Here is a 19,869-nt window from a genome sequence, read left to right on the forward strand (position 1 = left end):
TCCCACTCGCGATCCGCGAATGGAACAGTGTGTGGGGGGGGGGGGGGGGGGGGGGGAATATGAGTTTGGCGCGAATTGTGCCCTCCGCCACACACCGCTTGGTGGGTAGAGGAGTATATATGTAGATGTAGATGTAGCTGTACCATTTGCGTCATGAGAAAAACAGGACCATTGTCTGGCTGTAACGGCAGGACCGTACGGCCTTAGTACTGCACGGCAGCTGGCATCTGACCCCGCAGAATCCACTGGACGTGTTGTACCGAGTCAAACAGTGCACGAAAGGTTTCGGCAGAGTGGCCTTTATTGTCGGAGACCTCCTGCGTGTGTACCTCTGACTCGTCTTCACACAAGGGAGCGCCTAGAGCGAAGTTCTCGGCATGCCATCTGGACGGTCAAACAGTGGGCCAATGTTGTTTTCATACACTCCTGGACATGGAAAAAAGAACACATTGACACCGGTGTGTCAGACCCACCATACTTGCTCCGGACACTGCGAGAGGGCTGTACAAGCAATGATCACACGCACGGCACAGCGGACACACCAGGAACCGCGGTGTTGGCCGTCGAATGGCGCTAGCTGCGCAGCATTTGTGCACCGCCGCCGTCAGTGTCAGCCAGTTTGCCGTGGTATACGGAGCTCCATCGCAGTCTTTAACACTGGTAGCATGCCGCGACAGCGTGGACGTGAACCGTATGTGCAGTTGACGGACTTTGAGCGAGGGCGTATAGTGGGCATGCGGGAGGCCGGGTGGACGTACCGCCGAATTGCTCAACACGTGGGGCGTGAGGTCTCCACAGTACATCGATGTTGTCGCCAGTGGTCGGCGGAAGGTGCATGTGCCCGTCGACCTGGGACCGGACCGCAGCGACGCACGGATGCAGGCCAAGACCGTAGGATCCTACGCAGTGCCGTAGGGGACCGCACCGCCACTTCCCAGCAAATTAGGGACACTGTTGCTCCTGGGGTATCGGCGAGGACCATTCGCAACCGTCTCCATGAAGCTGGGCTACGGTCCCGCACACCGTTAGGCCGTCTTCCGCTCACGCCCCAACATCGTGCAGCCCGCCTCCAGTGGTGTCGCGACAGGCGTGAATGGAGGGACGAATGGAGACGTGTCGTCTTCAGCGATGAAAGTCGCTTCTGCCTTGGTGCCAATGATGGTCGTATGCGTGTTTGGCGCCGTGCAGGTGAGCGCCACAATCAGGACTGCATACGACCGAGGTACACAGGGCCAACATCCGGCATCATGGTGTGGGGAGCGATCTCCTACACTGGCCGTACACCTCTGGTGATCGTCGAGGGGACACTGAATAGTGCACGGTACATCCAAACCGTCATCGAACTCATCGTTCTACCATTCCTAGACCGGCAAGGGAAATTGCTGTTCCAACAGGACAATGCACGTCCGCATGTATCCCATACCACCCAACGAGCTCTATAAGGTGTAAGTCAACTACCCTGGCCAGCAAGATCTCCGGATCTGTCCCCCATTGAGCATGTTTGGGACTGGATGAAGCGTCGTCTCACGCGGTCTGCACGTCCAGCACGAACGCTGGTCCAACTGAGGCGCCAGGTGGAAATGGCATGGCAAGCCGTTCCACAGGACTACATCCAGTATCTCTACGATCGTCTCCATGGGAGAATAGCAGCCTGCATTGCTGCGAAAGGTGGATATACACTGTACTAGTGCCGACATTGTGCATGCTCTGTTGCCTGTGTCTATGTGCCTGTGGTTCTGTCAGTGTGATCATGTGATGTATCTGACCCCAGGAATGTGTCAATAAAGTTTCCCCTTCCTGGGACAATGAATTCACGGTGTTCTTATTTCAATTTCCAGGAGTGTAGATTAGTCCCGATCTAGTCTGGACAGTGATTGCCGACGAAGGATTCGCATCCGGAGGGAACGTGGAAGTCGAGAACGGGATCCAAACACTGTGGAAAGAGATGGACATCGAGGAGGATTCCTAATGGTGTGGGCAGGGATTGTGATAAAGGCACGAACACCTCCTCGCGAAACTATAGGGAGAATCGACAAGGTTTAACTGCAGTCAGATATCGTGACGAAATCTTGGGATCTCATGTGCGGTTGTTGCGAGGTGCTGTGGGCCCACACTTCGTACTGATGCACAATAATGGCCAACCTCATACAGCAAGGGTGGCTGAAGTTCTCCTGGAAACGGAAGATATTGCACTCGCGGCTTGGAAAAAATACTCGCTCTCCCGATTTCAATCCCATAAAGCAGGTCTGGTATGCATGGGATTACGGATTGCGTCCCTCAGCTTCCACCAAACACTCTCAACGACATGCGAGTAGCTCTGCAGGAGGAAGCGCCGTTATTGCCTCAACATCAGAGTGATGACATCATTCTCAGCATGCCCAGCCATTGTCCTGCCCGTATTGCTGCCAGAGGTAGTCACACCCATACTGGGCACATTAACCAGTTGTCAGAATGTGTGTGCAAATCTGTGAAGTTGAAAAAAAGGAAGAACAGATTTTTCTACCGTTATGCATGTCGCAACTGTTTACGTAATGTATTTTTTACACTGTTTCTACTTCACTATCACCTGTATATACAGTTTTGTGGCCAACTAAACGCAACCTTCCAAATTTCCGTTTGTTGCTTTAATTTTGGACACAGGGTGAAGCACAAAGACCAGTTACACAAAAAACGTCGAGTTACGTGTGAAACGTTCTGCAGGTATTTGGGGGTGCCTTGTTTCAGCTGCTTCACCTACATCTATATAAATCATACCCCGCAAGTCACAGTATGGTGTGTCACGGAGGGTACTTTTTGTACCACTAACTGAGACCTCATGACATTTCAACAGTAAATCTCTCCGTGATGCACAAAGCCTCTCTTGTAACGTCTGCCAATATAGTTTGCGTTGAGCATCTCCGTAACGCTCTCGCTCCGGCTAGACTATCGCGTGACGAAACACACCGTTCTTCGTTGGATCTTCTCTATCTCTTCTATCATCTCTACCTGGTAGGGGTACCAGGTAGATGAACAATAATCAAGAATCAGTCGAACAAGTGCTTCGTGTTAAATACAAAACAGCTGTACTGAGGCACACGCTACGAAGGGCGAGGATAAGATAGAAACTGGCACTAACTCACTTGGGGGAAACATCGTAAAAAAGGTCTGGATCTGAATCCTGATCATTCCGAATGTGAATCCAGTGCGCTTGGGCCTTCGTCACCTCGCCAAGTGTAGCGCGTACCACAAAAGGGCTGCGAGCAGCCTACTTCTCTGAAGAACCATCAAGGGACTCAGCAAGCTTAACGTCGCCATCAGACAGACGGATCACCATAAACAATGTCGTCCGGCTTGACTGCATGAGACGTGGGGGAGTCGTTTGGTGTCTGTAGGGGGTAATTGGCGATCGGGAGCTACCTCCCCCCCCCCCCTTTCCGCCAGCCTTCTTCCAGCTAGCCGTAGAAGGAAGGTTGTAGCTCAATGAATCGTCGGCGTTCAAGTCGTTAAATACCAAGTACAAGTATGGGTGGACAGAGATGGGGCAGCCAAATGGCCCCAGCCATCATAGTAGAACCAGAATAGCATTTGCCTTCAGTGAAGTAGGCTACGACTAACGCCACTCTGTGAAAAACCATTGACTTAATGACGATTGCAATGCACTGAACTTTTACTACTGTTGTCAGGAGGCCGACAAATTGTACAATTTGTTTGACCAGATACATGATCAGACGTGTTGGGCCACGTGCAGTGTGTAGGGTACCTGTCCCATTAAATAATCGGACTCTCGAAGACATGTGTTTGGAAGGTCGGATCTACTGACGCAGCCGATCGTTCCGACAGCCCAACTCTTTGCTCTGTCAGTCGGTGTGCACATATAGGGGATCTCGGGACGGAACAAGATAGCGGGTGCAAGGGCGATGGGATTCAAACAAAGTAACAGAAACTTGGCATCTAGCCTTAAAAATAATTGTGCATTTTTCAAAATGAAATTAAAATATTTCCTTACTGTTAACGAAGTTTTTTGAAGATTCCATATTCCCTACTCTAAATTGTTCACTAAACAACTTGTTTCGAGACGGTATTCCTAATAATTTTAACATTTCTGCAACAATTTCACAAAATGACTTATCCCATCTGCCCCGCAGATAGGGCAGAACGGGAAATATGAAAGAATTTCTTTAATAATTTTAAAAATGCAACATACAGTTTTAAGTGATTTTCGAGTAAGGTACGTTAGGTCACACTACAAGATGACTTTTTTCACCTTTAAGAAATGTTTTCTTGCGCTCATTTTTTTTAAAAATGAAACTCGTTAAACATGAAGTATTCCCATGGAATTACATTTTCCTGGAGACTTGTACCATTATTATGAATTTCCTCCGGCCCAAGTTCCCCTACCTGAGGCACAATAGCAAAGTGGTTAAGAGCTAGACAACTGTGTAAGCCAGAGTCAGAATCACTGATGAAACCTTTGTATCGGCCACTGTTAGAGTGGCTTTCTTCTGGGCCTACTGGTGTATTTGATTGTCCTGACGTATTATGTTTTGTTAGGACTGCTCTACTGAGCACGACATTATGTCACAATATTGTTGGTCTCTTGTGGTGGAAGGAGTACGAAACTTTATTGTAGATGGTTTCCTGCTGTTGTCTGTTGCATCTCACAGCGTGTGCCTTGACCATTAATAGAGAAGATAGTCCTGGGCTTGCACCATTCTGGCTGGCAACCTTCAAGCCGAAGAAAACAACATGAGACGTGCGTGTTACCGGCGAGCGTGAGCAAAACAAGAGCACACACCCCATTGGCTGATTACTATCAGTCGTGGCACATACGAATAGGGGGGCTCGGGGATGTGAAGCGAGTTGGAATTTGTTTTTTGTAGTCCAATCGCCGGCGTTTTTCTTGCAGTTCGATTTTCAAACGGTCCAGTAACAATAAATAATAAGCACCTCTAACAGTTTTACCATTTTCCAGATTGTCGATGAGGATTATCCCTTGGGAATCCCAAAAGACAGTCGCCATAACCTCTCCGGCCGAAGGAAAGGTCTTCGCGTTTTTTGGTGCAGATTCTCCCCTGGTAACCTGTTGTTTAGATTGTTGTTTGGTGTTAGGAGTATAGTAATGTATCCATGTTTCATCCACAGTGACGAAAGGACGCTTAAAATCCTGCCGATTCTTCCTAAACAGCTGAAAATCATCCTTGCAACATTTCACACGATTCCGTTTTTGGTCAAGCTGATAGCTTTCTCGTGTCCAAATGTTTATGCACAATATTATGTGCCCGTTCATTCGAGATGCCCACAGCACTAGCAATCTCACGCACCTAAACTCTTCTGTCATCCATCACCATATCATTGATTTTATCAATGATTCCTGGAGTCGTAACCTCCACAGGGCATCCAGAATGTTCAGCATCACTTGTGCCCATATGGCCACTCCGAAAATTTTGAAACCACTTATAAACTGTTCTAATCGAAGGTGCAGAGCCACCGTAATGTTTATCAAGCTTCTCTTCGACTTCCTTGATCCAGACGGATGCCAAACACAAAGAAAGAGACCAATATGGCTGAAACTTGGTGTGTGTTCTATCCAAAGATGCTACTAACTAAACATGACCTCGATACGCGCCTGCGTTGCCATCTCTCGGACTTTGCACAGAGTTTACAATGCCCCGTGTACTGTAAGAAGCAAAAGACAACAGAAGGTTCCACTCCCTCCTCTACACGATCCTGTTGCAATGAAGTTTATCGATCTTTCCGCCACAAAAGACCAATTATATCAACGTTTTAAAATTGTGGCGTAATTTCAAGTCAATAGTGCAGTGATGACAACGTACAGGGTGTTCCGAACCTATTCGTTCAAGCAGGCCGGTGTGGCCGTGCGGTTCTAGGCTCTTCAGTCTGGAACCGCGTGACCGCTACGGTCGCAGGTTCGAATCCTGCCTCGGACATGGATGTGTGTGATGTCCTTAGGTTGGTTAGGTTTAAGTAGTTCTAAGTTCTAGGCGACTGATGACCACAGATGTTAAGCCCCATAGTGCTCAGACCCATTTGAACCAAGCCATATTCGTTCAGATTAACTCACGAGGTAGAGAACATATACTTAATTATGGTACATATGGTGTTGACGACAATTGCTGACGCAAATGACGATAATAAACAGAGGGTATCTTAGCTTGCCAATTAGAGTAGTGGCATTCATGGGAACTGGCCGTCGTGTCCATTCGAAGATTCCTGGCATATCTGCAGTTGTTCCAGCAGCGACGGAAATTCTAGCGACGGCGTCTTGTTCTGTTTGCACAGGGGTTTCATACTCTACCTGCTTCATAGCTCCCTCCCCCCTCCCTCCCCCCTCTCCCCAGCGGAAAAATCTAGACACGTGAGGTCAGGTGACCTGGGCGGCTGGGGCACAATCCAAGACGTACCGAGCCGGCCGCGGTGGTCTCGCGGTTCTAGGCGCGCAGTCCGGAACCGTGCGACTGCCACGGTCGCAGGTTCGAATCCTACCTCGGGCATGGATGTGTGTGATGTCCTTAGGTTAGTTAGGTTTAAGTAGTTCTAAGTTCTAGGGGACTGATGACCTCAGATGTTAAGTCCTATACTGCTCAGAGCCATTTGAACCAAAGACGTACCGATTAGCGAAGGTGGGTCTCAGATGATTCCTCACAGCAGTGCTGACATGGGCTGACGCCTTATCGCACTGAAAATACATCCTTTGTCTACCATTCAGAGAGCCGGCCAGAGTGGCCGAGCGGTTCTAGGCGCTACAGTCTGGAACCGCGCGACCGCTACGGTCGCAGGTTCGAATCCTGCCTCGGGCATGGATGTTTGTGATGTCCTTAGGTTAGTTACGTTTAAGTAGTTCTACGTTCTAGGGGACTGATGACCTCAGATGTTAAGTCCCATAGTGCTCAGAGCCATTGCCATTCAGAGATACACCCTCCAGCAGTTCTGGTAACACGTGTTCCATGGAGATGATATATCTTCGACCGATGGGGTGCAATGGACTAGTTTGCGAACGTTTGTTTCACATACAACTTTAAACGAACAATCAGAGATACACCCTCCAGCAGTTCTGGTAACACATGTTCCATCAAGATGATATATCTCCAACCGATGAGGAGCAATGAACTAGCTTGCGAACGTTGGTTTCACATACAACTTTAAACGCCGTATCTACTTGCAGTAATCAGTCTTGCATATCTGATGTTTGATAAATTCCGAAACGCGTCATGTGAGCAACAAAATCATTAAACTTCCTGGCAGATTAAAACTGTGTGCCGGACCGAGGCTCGAACTCGGGACCTTTGCCTTTCGCGAGCAAGTGCTCTCTCAACAAAGTCATTCCTTGCCTGATGACTGACTTGCACCGTCGCTGTCCAGTCGCCCTGAATGGGGAACTGCTGATTATTATTATACTAAATGCCTACCCGCTGCAACACTCCTTATGTCACATTTATATTATTGAGACTAAAACATTCTCGAAAATCTTGGAATCCCTGTGACCGGTATCTTGTCAGTCTGTGACCGGTATCTTGTCAGTATCAGTGTCGATAACAGGCAAAAATGGTCGAGATTCTAGATAACGGGAATAGCTGAACTGTGTACATACGTAATTAAGTTTTTACGGAACCCTCAATACGCGACTCCCACTGGCACCCGGCCAGTTTTTTAATTTCCGGATTATCCACATTTTCTATACTCTGGATGATCAACGGCCCCAACTAATCAAGATGAACGAGCTTCCGCCGTACTTCAGTCACGCACTCGAAACACAGTGGCAGAAGCACGTCGTCTGTTCGACGCCAACATGCATGGGGCGGACTACAGTGGTACGAGTTGTACTGCGGCTCGGTGTTGGCTCGCCTCGGCTGTCGCTACCTGTCGTCCCTTGCGGCGCATTTTCCGCATCCGGTGGGCGACGTCGCCGGCGTGACCTTTGAGGCAGCCAGTCAAAGGCAGCGGTTCGCCGCATAAATTATTACTCGGTGGCAAGGCACAAACTTTACGTCCATGCCGCCGCCGCCGCCGCCCTCAAAGGACTCACAAAAAGGAGGCCGCCTTTATGGAGAAATACGGCTTTGATGCGGGGATGAAGTTTCTCTCCTAGCGAGCGGCGGAGAAGGGGTTCAAGATCCCCGCAGTTCTACAAACCGGATTACCTACATGTCGCAGACGCGCTGGCGCGACACGAATTGGCGTAACAGTTGATTCGATATTGGATTAGCGCACTCCATTCGTGTTCCGATTTTTATCCATTTATTGCCCTTAAAGACAGTCTCTTGACTGTGGCAGATTCTCAAATAACGTATTCCTTATCATCGCCGGCCGGGGTGGCCGAGCGGTTCTAGGCGCGACAGTCTGGAACCGAGCGACCACTACGGTCGCAGGTTCGAATCCTGCCTCGGGTATGGATGTGTGTGTTGTCCTTAGGTTAGTTGGGTTTAAGTAGTTCTAAGTTCTAGGGGACTGATGACCTCAGAAGTTATGTCCCATAGTGCTCAAAGCCATTTGAACCATTTTGAACCTTAATATCTTGTTGGGGTTGGAACCTGCTGTTTCTAAATCTCTGCCTGTTGTAAAACACAATTTATTTTTCTACCTGAACATATTTTTGACACCTATGTCTCATCTTCAGTATGTTCAGTTTCATTCCTGTACAACATTATACAACACTTTTGTTACATTTTCAACTTCAAACGTGAAAACTATAATACACGCAGTTTCATTTTGTTGTGAATTCTCATCTTAAACTGCGTTAATTTTAAAGATGGAATTCTAACAACAACGCTGTTTCGGTAATTGTTGAAGAGACTCTGATTGCTCGTCAGCATCATACATATTATTTCTCACGTCAACATCCCTTTTTCTCAACACATACTAACCACACAGTGATGAATGTATGGTTCTTTTAACCGGCTTCTGGCAATGTATACCGATTTTACGCTGCAACTTGTTAATTATGGAAAATTTTAGTATAAGAGGCTCTTAACTATCATAAGAAAAAGGGTATGATGGATGCCCAGCTTCATACCTATATTGCCAACTTGTTAATAACGAATAAGAGACTCCTTTTTTTATCTTACTACTAATGCCATTTTATTTGCTTTAACGTGCTTCCTAAATGGATAATGTGTATACAGCATTGTCACAGATAATTATCGTGGCCATTGCGGTAGTCCATTTCCTCTGTCCGCGATAAATGCGGTAGTCCATTACCTCTGTCCGTTGTAAGAGTTGACTTTTCTAATCGAATATTTGTTCAAATGGCTCTAAGCACCATGGGACTTAACATGTGATGTCATCAGTCCCCTAGACTTAGAACTACTTAAACCTAACTAACCTAAGGACATCACACACATCCATACACGAGACAGGATTCATACCTGCGACCGTAGCAGCAGCACGGTTCCGGACTGACGCGCCTAGAACCGCTAGGCCACAGCGGCCGGCTATCAGGAGCTATCCCATGAAATTTGTCATCTCAGTGTCCTGCAGGAAAAAAATGCAACACCTTGCTGGCAAAAATCATTTTTTGACAAGTGAGTTCACAGGTACTCACTTTAAAAGTACATTATGTGACCAAAGTATCCGGACACCTGGCTGAAAATTACTTACAAATTCGGGGCCCCATCCATCGGTATTGCTGGAATTCAGCATGGTGTTGGCTCACCTTTAGCCTTGATTACAGATTCCAATCTCGCAGGTATACATTCAAGCTTAAAACATCAGTGCAGGCCTGTCAAGCCCCCTCCATGAAAAGCACGACCGCACCATAACACCACCGCCAAATTTTACTGTTGGCACTACACACGCTGACAGATGACGTTCACTGGGCATTCGCCATACCCACACCCTGCCTTCGGATCGCTATATTGTGTGATTCGTCACTCTACACAGCTTTCTTCCACGGTTCGACTTTCCAAGGTTTACGCTCCTGACACCAAGCGACGTGTTGTTTGGCATTATTGGCGTTACGTGTGGCTTATAAGCAGCCGCTCCACCATGAAATCCAAATTTTCTCACCTCCCGCCGAACTGTCATAGTACTTCCATTGGATCCTGATGCAGTTTGGAATTCCTGTGTGATGGTCTGGATAGATGTCTGCCTATTATACATTACGACCCTCTTCAACTGTCAGCGGTATCTGTCAGCCTGTACGCTTTTGTGCTGTCCCTTCACGTTTCCACTTCACTATCACATCGGAAACAGTGATGTTTAAGAATGTGGAAATCTCGCATAAAAACGTATGACACAATTGACACCCAATCACCTGACCACGTTCGAAGTACGTGAGTTCCGCCGAGCGCCCCATTCTGCTCTCTCAATATGTCTAATAACTACTGAGGTCGCTGATATGGAGTAACTGGCAGTAGGTGGCCGCACAATGCATCTAATATGAAAAACGTATGTTTTGGGGGGTGTGCGGATACTTTTGATCACATAGCGTATGTGACTATGAAGGTGTCGAATGGCATCTCGCGATAGACTGGGCCTTTTGTTGCAATTCGGCACTACGTGTTCGATTGCCAATAGATATGGCAATGTTGCTCGCCATGAAGAGCGCACTGTGTCGCAGCAGCAGCATTTGGACGTGAATTGTCCTGCTGAAAAAAAATACAAAGCTTCCTGTCGAAGAAATGATAGAAGCACGAGAATAACATCTTGTACAATGTAGCGGGCTCTGACAGAAACACCAAATGGCCCCCGACATCACGATGCCTTGGATGGGGCCAGTGTGTAATCGGCGAATGCACTCTGGAATAGGCAGCGCACCATGTCTTTTGTTGATGTCCGTCACTCGCGTATAGACAGAACCCACACCATCACTGAAGATGACAGAGCGCCATTCCACTTTCCAGTTAATTCTTTGACGAAACTACAGACTAGAGTCGCCGAAGGCTGCCAGCAGACTTTTCCCAATGGTCCCTGATGACACAGAAAGGGCAACATGTTACTGGATTTCGTCCCTGGATGATATTCGGTCGGTCAACGCTGCTCGCACAATACGTCGATCTTGACGTGCGTCTGTAATACGCGGACCTCCAGGATCTTTTCTAGAGGTGTGGGAATGTTCCGCAGACCACTGTTGGAAGCACCGATACATTGTGCCCAACACATGCAGCAATCGGTCTAAGCGTCCATCCAGATTTCCGCAGGCCCACAACGCTAGAGCTCTTGAACAGGAATGCGTTCTCGTCTTTGGGGCATGGCCGTATCCTAGAATGAATGTCGCAAGCACTGTTCATCTCTATACTCAGCATAGTTACTGCAGGCAGAGTCAAACCATACGGTGCACAGCATTGCCTTCTGAGCGCCAGCTGATGGTCGACGAGCGTGACAAATGAACCACTAACACCACAACACCTGTGTATACATATACTTTACACTGCTTCCACTGAACACAGGGTGTTGCATTTTTTCTGGAAGCGTATGATATACATCTCCACAATTTTTTTATAGGTCTGCTGAATTCCATTTCCTTCAGTGTAGTGCCCGATTAAAGGACCCTAAAACACGGCGGGAAGCAAAGCTTTTACCAAGTTGGGAGTCACTGTAGTTCGTAGTGTTTCTCATTTGTTGTATTATGATATCACTGTTTTTATTCTTCTTCTACATGATCAGGCCCAGTTTGCCGCACGCTTCTACAAGTTTCCACCTCCAATGTATCCTGTCCATTGCTGCTATCCGCCATCCGTCCACATCTATTGATGCTTGGTTTAAGTCTTCATGGAGCCCATCCCTCCAACGCTTCTTAGGTCTCCCTAGGGGTCTCTTTCCTGTACGTGTGAAATCCAGGAGCTTCCGAGACCATCTGTGATCTTCCATCCGGTAGCCACATGGCTGGCCCACTGCATTCGTTTGGCTTTGACAGTTCCTGCTACGTTGAGCTGCTGGTATAGTTCCTCAAGCTCTTGGCTGTATCTGATCCTCAATTCCCCTGTGTCTGCATCCAGACCCGGACCGAAGATCTTCCGAAGCACTTTTCTCTAAAAAACGAGGAGCTTATGGAAGTCCTGTTTCCGGATACTCCGTGTCTCACAGCCATAAAGTACAACAGGCTGGATCAGGGTTTTGTACAGTCGAATCTTGAACTGTCGTTAGAGATATCTGGGCCGAAGCAGTTGTGCTAGGCTGTAGTAAGATAGGTTTGTTGCTTATATTCTGGCATTGATCTCTGCTTCACAAGACGAGTTCGCAGTGAAAAGTGCCCCTAGGTATTTGAATTCATGCACTCTCTTGTAGGACTGGTCTCTCACCTGCAGTGATTGTAGATGATCAGCAGTCTGACAATGACCACGCGTCATAATGAGGTACTCTGTCTTGGCTTCGTTTATATTTAGCCCAAATTTGCTGGCAGCCTCCTTCAGTGCTTTGGTCATTTGCTACAACTCCTCCTCAGACCTAGAGAGTAAACAGATGTCGTCTGCATAGGCTAAGTATGCCAGGCTCTTTCCTTCGATTGCAATCCCTTCGTTCTCTACACTGGACTCGCATTCGGGAGGACGACGGATCAATCCAGCGTCCGGCTATCCTGATTTAGGTTTTCCGTGATTTCCCTAAATCGCTCCAGGCAAATGCCGGGATGGTTTCTTTGAAAGGGCACGGCCGACTTCCTTCCCCATCCTTCCCTAATCCGATGAGACCGATGACCTCGCTGTCTGGTCTCCTTCCACAAACAACCCAAACCAACTCCCACCGTTCTCTTGGAAGGTCTCGCGTACGATCTTCTCGAGGGCAAAGTTGAACAGGATAGGGGACAACCCATCTCCTTGCTTGTGTCCTGTCACAATTTCAAATTCCTCAGTTATACTATTTCCCATCTTCACCTTTGCACGTGTTTCGCTCACACAGATTTTTATCAGGTTGATGAGTTTCTCTGCCAGGCCAAACTCCCTTAAACAGCTGAGAAGGCTCTTGCGATGTATGCAACCATAGGCCTTCTTAAAATGAACGAATAAAATATGCAAATCTTTACCATATTCACCCAGTTTCTTAGTGAGCTGCCGGAGACTGAAGATGTGATCTGCTATTGACCATCCTGGCCGAAAACCTCCCTGGTACTCCTCAATCACCGATTCTGCCACTGGCTGAATTCTATGTATGAGGCAACTGGACGATATCTGGACTGTTTTCATTGGCCATTTGAAAAGCCTTCGAAATATGTCGTGCGTCGGATGTCGTCTGCTTGGTTTCTTGGCCTGGTATTAGCTTTCTTATCATTTCCATTTGCTTATCCATACACGAAAATCATGTCGGCTAATTACACAATCTGGTACAATGCCACTACTTATAACTATTTGTAGCTTGTTTGTGGCTGTATGACATTCTACTTTGATGGGAAAAAATAATCAAAACACCAAAAAATTATGAACGTAGAGTAATGAAATTTCGGAAATCACATATTTAAGTGATTAACATTGCAAGATCACAGGTTAATGTAAGGGCGAGATAGCCATTGTAAATATGAAATACTGGTACATTAATAACCGGTGTAACCGCCAGAATGTTGAATGCAAGTATGTAAAAGTGTATGTATTTTCTTATACAGATGGTGGATGTCAGTTTGTGGGATGGAGTTAGATGCCCATTGCACTTGTTCGCTCAGTGTACGGATGGGTTTTTATAGATGACGCTGGAGTTGTCGTCCGACGGTGTCCCATATGTGCCCGACTGGAAACAGACATGGTGATCCAGCAAGAGAATGCGACATGTCGACTCCCTGTAGAGCGTGTTGGTGTACAACAGCGGAATGTGGGCGAGCGTTGTTGTTGTTGTTCTTGTTGCGGTCTTCAGTCCAGAGACTGGTTTGATGCAGCTCTCCATGCTACTCTATCCTGCGCAAGGTCCTTCATCTCCCAGTACCTACTGCAACCTACATCTTTCTGAATCTGCTTAATGTATTCATCTCTTGATCTCCCTCTACGATTTTTACCCTCCACGCTGCCTACCCTCCAATACTAAGGTCTTTGATGCCTCAGAACATGTTCGACCAGCCGATCCCTTCTTCTAGTTAAGTTGTGCCAAAACTCCTTCTTCTCCCCAATTCTATTCAATACTTCCTCATTAGTTACGTGATCTACCCATCTAATCTTCAGCATTTTTCTGTAGCACCACATTTCGAAAGCTTCTATTTTCTTCTTGTCCAAACTACTTATCGTCCATGTTTCAGTTCCATAAATGGCTACACTCCACACAAATACTTTCAGAAACGACTTTCTGGCACTTGAATCTATACTCGATGTTAACAAATTTCTCTTCTTTAGAAGCTCTTGCCTTGCCATTGCCAGTCTACATTTTATATCCTTTCTACTTCGCCCATCTTCAGTTATTTTGCTCCCCAAACAGCAAAACTCCTTTACTACGCTAAGTGTCTCATTTCCTAATCTAATTTCCTCAGCATCACCCGACTAAATTCGATTACATTCCATTATACCCGTTTTGCTTTTGTTGATGTTCATCTTATATCCTCCTTTTAAGACAGTGTACATTCCGTTCAACTGCTCTTCCAAGGCCTATGCTGTCTCGGACAGAATTACAATGTCACCGGCTAACCTCAAAGTTTTTATTTCTTCTCCATGGATTTTAATTCCTACTCCAAATTTTTCTTTTGTTTCCTTTACTGCTTGCTCAATATACAGATTGAATGACATGGGGGAGAGGCTACAACCCTGTCTCACTCCCTTCCCAACCACTGCTTCCTTTTCATGTCCCTCGACTCTGATAGCTGCTATCTGGTTCTGTACAAATTGTAAATAGCCTTTCGCTCCCTGTATTTTACCCCTGCCACCTTCAGAAGCGTTATCCTGCTGACTCCCCCCCCCCCCCCCCCCCCCCCCTGGGGTGCAGTTCATGAATGGCAGCGCAACAGGTTGAATCACCAGACTGAGGTACAGATTTAGAGTCAGGGTGTGTTGGATTGCCGTCGTAAGAAATCGCACCTCAGACCACAACTGCAGGTGTAGGTCCAGTGCGTCTAGCAAGCAGACAGTGCGGCCATCACTGGCAACCAAAACCAGATTTCACCAGGAAACACACCTCCACCCTGCTCCACAATGAGCTCTCGCTTGAGACCACTGAAGTCGCAAATGGTCGTGGTTTGGGGTCAGTGGAATGCACGCTACAGGGAGCGGGCTCGGAGCTTTCCTTGAAGTAACAGATTTTTAGTAATTAGTCGTGTCTCAGTGTTGCCAACTGCTGCTCAAAATGCTTCTGCGAATGCAGTACGATGCTCCAGAGCCATATGCCGAACGCGACGGTCTTCCCTCTCGGCAGAGCCACGTTGTCGTCCGGCGTCCAGTCCTCTTGCACCAGTATGATCTCGCGATCATCTACAGTCGCTACATTCCTGCCAAGTCTTTCTACAGTATCGCACAAGGAACATCCAGCTTCTTGTAGCCCTAGTACACGTCCTCGTTAACTCAGTGACCCGTTGATAACGACGTCTTTGCTGCCTTTAAGGCATTCTAGACCAACATCAACCTATCACGCCCAACCACGACCAATCACGACCGTTAGCGTGAATTTAAAGCAAACCCGATTTCCACCCCTTAAGTGACGCTACTAGCGTCTCTTATGCGACTGGCGCGAAATCTGAATAGATTTCAGATGTAGAAACACGCCAAATCGCCTTTCGCTGATGCCGCACAACTCCTCCTTGGGGTTGCGACTTTTGTTTTCGTCAGTGTTTTTGATAGAAGACTTGTATCTTCACTAGCCAGCCCGTCACGATATTAATTTGGGATTTCATTAAGGACAAAGAACTACTTTGAAGAATGATAATTTGGAGGGAAATTAAAACGGAGGAAGACATGGCTATTGTGTCTGGAGTAGGTGTTATGCATTTTCTAGCAAACAATCCATTGTATAGCCACCCTAATAATTAAAGGACAACACGAAATTTTAAAACAGGTTCTACGATCGTCTCATCGTCAGCTGAACGGAGGAAATGATCACACAGAATATGAGAATATAAACTAATTAAGTTGGAATGCAGAACCTTCTTCGCAACGATGAAGAATGTCTTACGAGCGACTTCATAAACGTTTGCAAAATGTTTTCCTCAGTTCTAGTCCTCAGGGAAATGCAAAAAAAAAATCTAGTAAGATGTTGTTGATGCATTTAAAAAACAGTTAATAACTATACAAAGTAGTACACTGTGTTAATACTCACTTCATTTGTTTCACTATCGTACTCTTGCCCGATTCGCCAGCACCTGGAACAGGTAAAAACAAGAACTGTCAGAAAACCATATTTGGGTAGACGGAAGTTGTTGCGACAGTGTTTGTTAACCCAGTACTCTCATTACAGCAGCACAGAAAGACATCTGAATAACAAGGAAGGAAAGGCGGAAGATTATCGTTTAGTATGCGCCGCCTACGAGGTCACAAGAACATGGAACTGAGGCTGGACATGGGTGAGGAAGGAAATCAATTACGTCCTTTTCAAAGGAACCATACCAGAATTCACCTTAAGGATTTAGGGAAAACACGAGAAAACCTCAATCAAGATTGCCAGATGAGGATTTACAATTGACTCATCACCTCTTCCTATGTCTCAGTATATGGATTGATTTCAGTGTTTTGACGGCAGTGAAGTGCTCAAAACTGCATTTCGGCACAGGCTGAAGCCCCAAACAAAGAAATTTTCTGCCGGGAGTTTGAAGAAAGGTGCTTCTATAGTCCTAAAAGTACTCGGAGAGCAAACGGTCTCGACGTAGGTAAACGAGCAGGAATTGTATGTGCGACATTCGATAACAAATATTTCGTGTCAGTTCTTTGTTATGTCGTCTCGCTAGTTTGAAATTACTGTTCTCATACACACTGTGCATTTGCCCACTGCAATAAAGCAATTATTATAAATCTTACTAGTGTTGTTATTGCGAATTTATATGCTTATAACCCTCATTTATGCGGAGTTTAACATTAACGGGTACAAGAGTTTCGTGGCATATAATGAATTGTCAAGTAAACTCATTTCCAAAAATTGAATTAAATTAAAAAAAATGAGTAACATTTTCTGTACATGTGCTTTATTATCAGCTGCCATCAAAGCTGCAACTGTTTTCCATCATTTTCGCTACTAGCTACGCCCGTTGCCAAACGCCACCTATACATCACCAGGCTGTCAGAAATATATAAACGGAGCTAAAACTTCTGTATTGGGGTAGATGGATTGACTTACTTTCGTGTGCCTTGGTTTCTAATGTGTCATTATACATATAGATTATTTATAGTCAGTGTGCCGTATTATGATGATGGCATGTAATTTCACTGGGGCCATCAAGCAGCAGCTTAGGTCTTATTACATTTGGCAGTGAACCTTGATTTCTTTGAAGCCCAGATTTCCTTTGTTCTTTGTGAGTGGGCTTGCTTGCGCTCCTCCATCCAAGGGCTACGGCGTCTTCTTTTCGGTTGCTCGTCTCGTGCAGCGCATTCGTCACTGTCTTCTTGTGGAGGAGGCCCCTGTCACAGAGGTCTTTGGGTTTGATTTGTAGGGGCCGGAAGACGTCTTTGGCATTTTTAAACCTTGGTAATGCGGTTTTGGGGTCTGAACAAGAAAGTGGAAGACCCTCCCATCCATTCTTCCGTGGTTTTATAGACTCTGTATTTAATTTGATCTATTTCACCATAGACTTCCTTGTTACATGTTTGTACCTGTTACCGTCCTTCAAAGTAGTCACCAGCGTTGTGTAGAACCCGTTGCCAGCGATGTGGAAGGCGCTGTACACCGTTAGCAGAGCCTGCTCTGTTGATGGTGCGAATGGAGCGGTCTACTGCCTGTCGAATCTCTGGAACAGTTCTGAAGCTAATGCCACGAAGCCAAAACTGAAACGGCAATCCAACGAATGGTGTCATTGTAGGACGCCGTGGAAGTCGAAAGTGCGTCAGAGCCCCAGTATGGTGAAAATTGTGGTGATTCTCGTGTAGGACTGTGATGGTGTTATCCTAACGCATTAGGTTCCTCCACGGCAGACCATCAATTGTTCGTTTTTGGAGCATCACCTGCGATCATCTTTCTTCGCAACCCACCCATCATTTTGCACGACAATGCGCGGGTTCATACAGCGCAAGCTGTGGCTGCTCTGTTCGATCGATGGGACGGGAAGTACTGTACCATCCACCGTACTCCGCGGTCTTAAGTCCTTCTGACTTTTGATTTGATTCCGAAGATGAAGGAACCACTTCGTGACATTCACTTCAGAACTGTTCCAGAGATTCGACAAGCAGTAGACCGCTCCGTTCGCACCATCATCAGAACAGGCTCTGCTGACGGTATACTACGCCTTCCATATCGCTGGCAACGGGTTCTACACAACGCTGTTGACTACTTTGCAGGACAATAACAGGTGCAAACATGTAACTCTTTTGTATCGGTTGTGAATAAATTAGGTTCCAACTCTCGTATTTTTCTTTTTGTCAAGCAGTGTAACAAACTGAGAATGGGGACCTAAAATTAGAAATCTTTAAATATCAGTCCAGGTAAGTTATCAGCAACAGGTTTTCTCAGGCCTTGTGCACTGTACCGAGGTGAGAAAGAAGGAAAGCACGCCTTCTCTTGTGCGAATGTTTTGTCTGCGCTCTGTACCATACAAGCGGCGTTATCTTATCTCCCGGAGCTGGTGTGAACACACACGCTTAGTTACCGACACGGCAGTGAAAGTTTGTTCTCGCCCTTGGCATACGAAACGTGCAGAACGACGACGAGAGAATGTGATCTATGCCGTGTCCTGCACTAGGAATAGTATACACGAAATGAATACAACTTTTGATAACGTGGTCACAACATTTTCTGCGCTTTTAATCGCTACTAGCTACGATTTTGTTCAGCCATGTTTTCTATAAGATAGCAAGAGTTTGTCTGTGGCTAATACTTCTGCTTCACGTACGCTACCTGATCAAAGATACGTAATGCGTAATTGAGCATTTGATGTAACGAGAGGCGGATTCGTAAAAAAAAAGAAAAAAAGGGGGGCCCAAGTGCGAGTAGAACTCACGCTCTGAGTGTTCCACACAAACTTAATTACGTATATATCCACTGCGGGAATCAATAACTATTTTGGCCTGCTATCGACAAACCTTGACATCGGAGTCTCAACTTTATCTGCGATAATACCGGAGAGCCTTGGCAATAGTGGCGTTTTAAGAATGGGAAAATAATCTGAAGATGCGAACGAAAGTTTGTTTTAGGGAGAGAATTGGACTAGGCCAGTCCGTACAGATGTATTACCGATACTGCTATGATGGCGTTATGGGTAGCACAGCTGATTAGTAAACAAAGAGACCCGGGTTCAAGTCCTGGCAAGATACGAATTTTAGTTCATCATTTTTTTAATTTTAAGTTTGAAGTCGGATAACGAATGACAAAAGAAATATTTTCTCGTGTGATATAATTACAAATTCACAATTTTCGGGTTTTTTTCCCTTTACTTGTACTGTAAAACCTTGTTTCTTGTCAAATATCATAATTCTAGGTCAACAGGAAGTGTGTTACGGGTCTTGACGAGTGAGTTAGCGAGTGTCAAAATATGTGGCATAAGTGGCAGTATCTTTTGATTGTGATGGCTTAGAAGCTTGCGTTTATTACAACGCCGAGAGACTAAATACCTTAGTACGAAACATAACTTTCCACATGACACAATATCCGTTCCTGAGGAAAATGGATCTTAATAGATGGACGAACAGACAGACACATGGACAGCAAATGACAATTTTTTTCATATGATGTAATTACAAATTCACAGTTTTCTTATTTTTTTCCTGTAGCTTTACTGTGAAATTTTGCTTCTTGCCAAATTTCATGGTTCTATATGTTTTGATGAATGAGTTTTCGATTATCATAATCTGGACATAAATGACCGTATCTTTGATTGCATTGACTGAGAAGCTTCAG

The 19,869-nt window shown here is 46.1% G+C and overlaps 1 protein-coding gene across 2 annotated transcripts in view; it reads right to left on the minus strand.

The window, feature by feature from the left end:
* Positions 1-19,869, minus strand: part of LOC126272036 (guanine nucleotide-binding protein G(o) subunit alpha) — a 929,986-nt gene that overhangs the window by 342,188 nt on the left and 567,929 nt on the right. For both annotated transcript variants that reach the window (XM_049974548.1, XM_049974549.1), the window contains exon 2: positions 16,150-16,192. In XM_049974548.1, the coding sequence (XP_049830505.1) occupies positions 16,150-16,192 (43 nt within the window). The remainder of the gene's footprint in view (positions 1-16,149; positions 16,193-19,869) is intronic.

This window comes from Schistocerca gregaria, chromosome 5 (assembly GCF_023897955.1).
Source record: "Schistocerca gregaria isolate iqSchGreg1 chromosome 5, iqSchGreg1.2, whole genome shotgun sequence".
NCBI classification, from domain to species: Eukaryota; Metazoa; Arthropoda; class Insecta; order Orthoptera; family Acrididae; genus Schistocerca; species Schistocerca gregaria.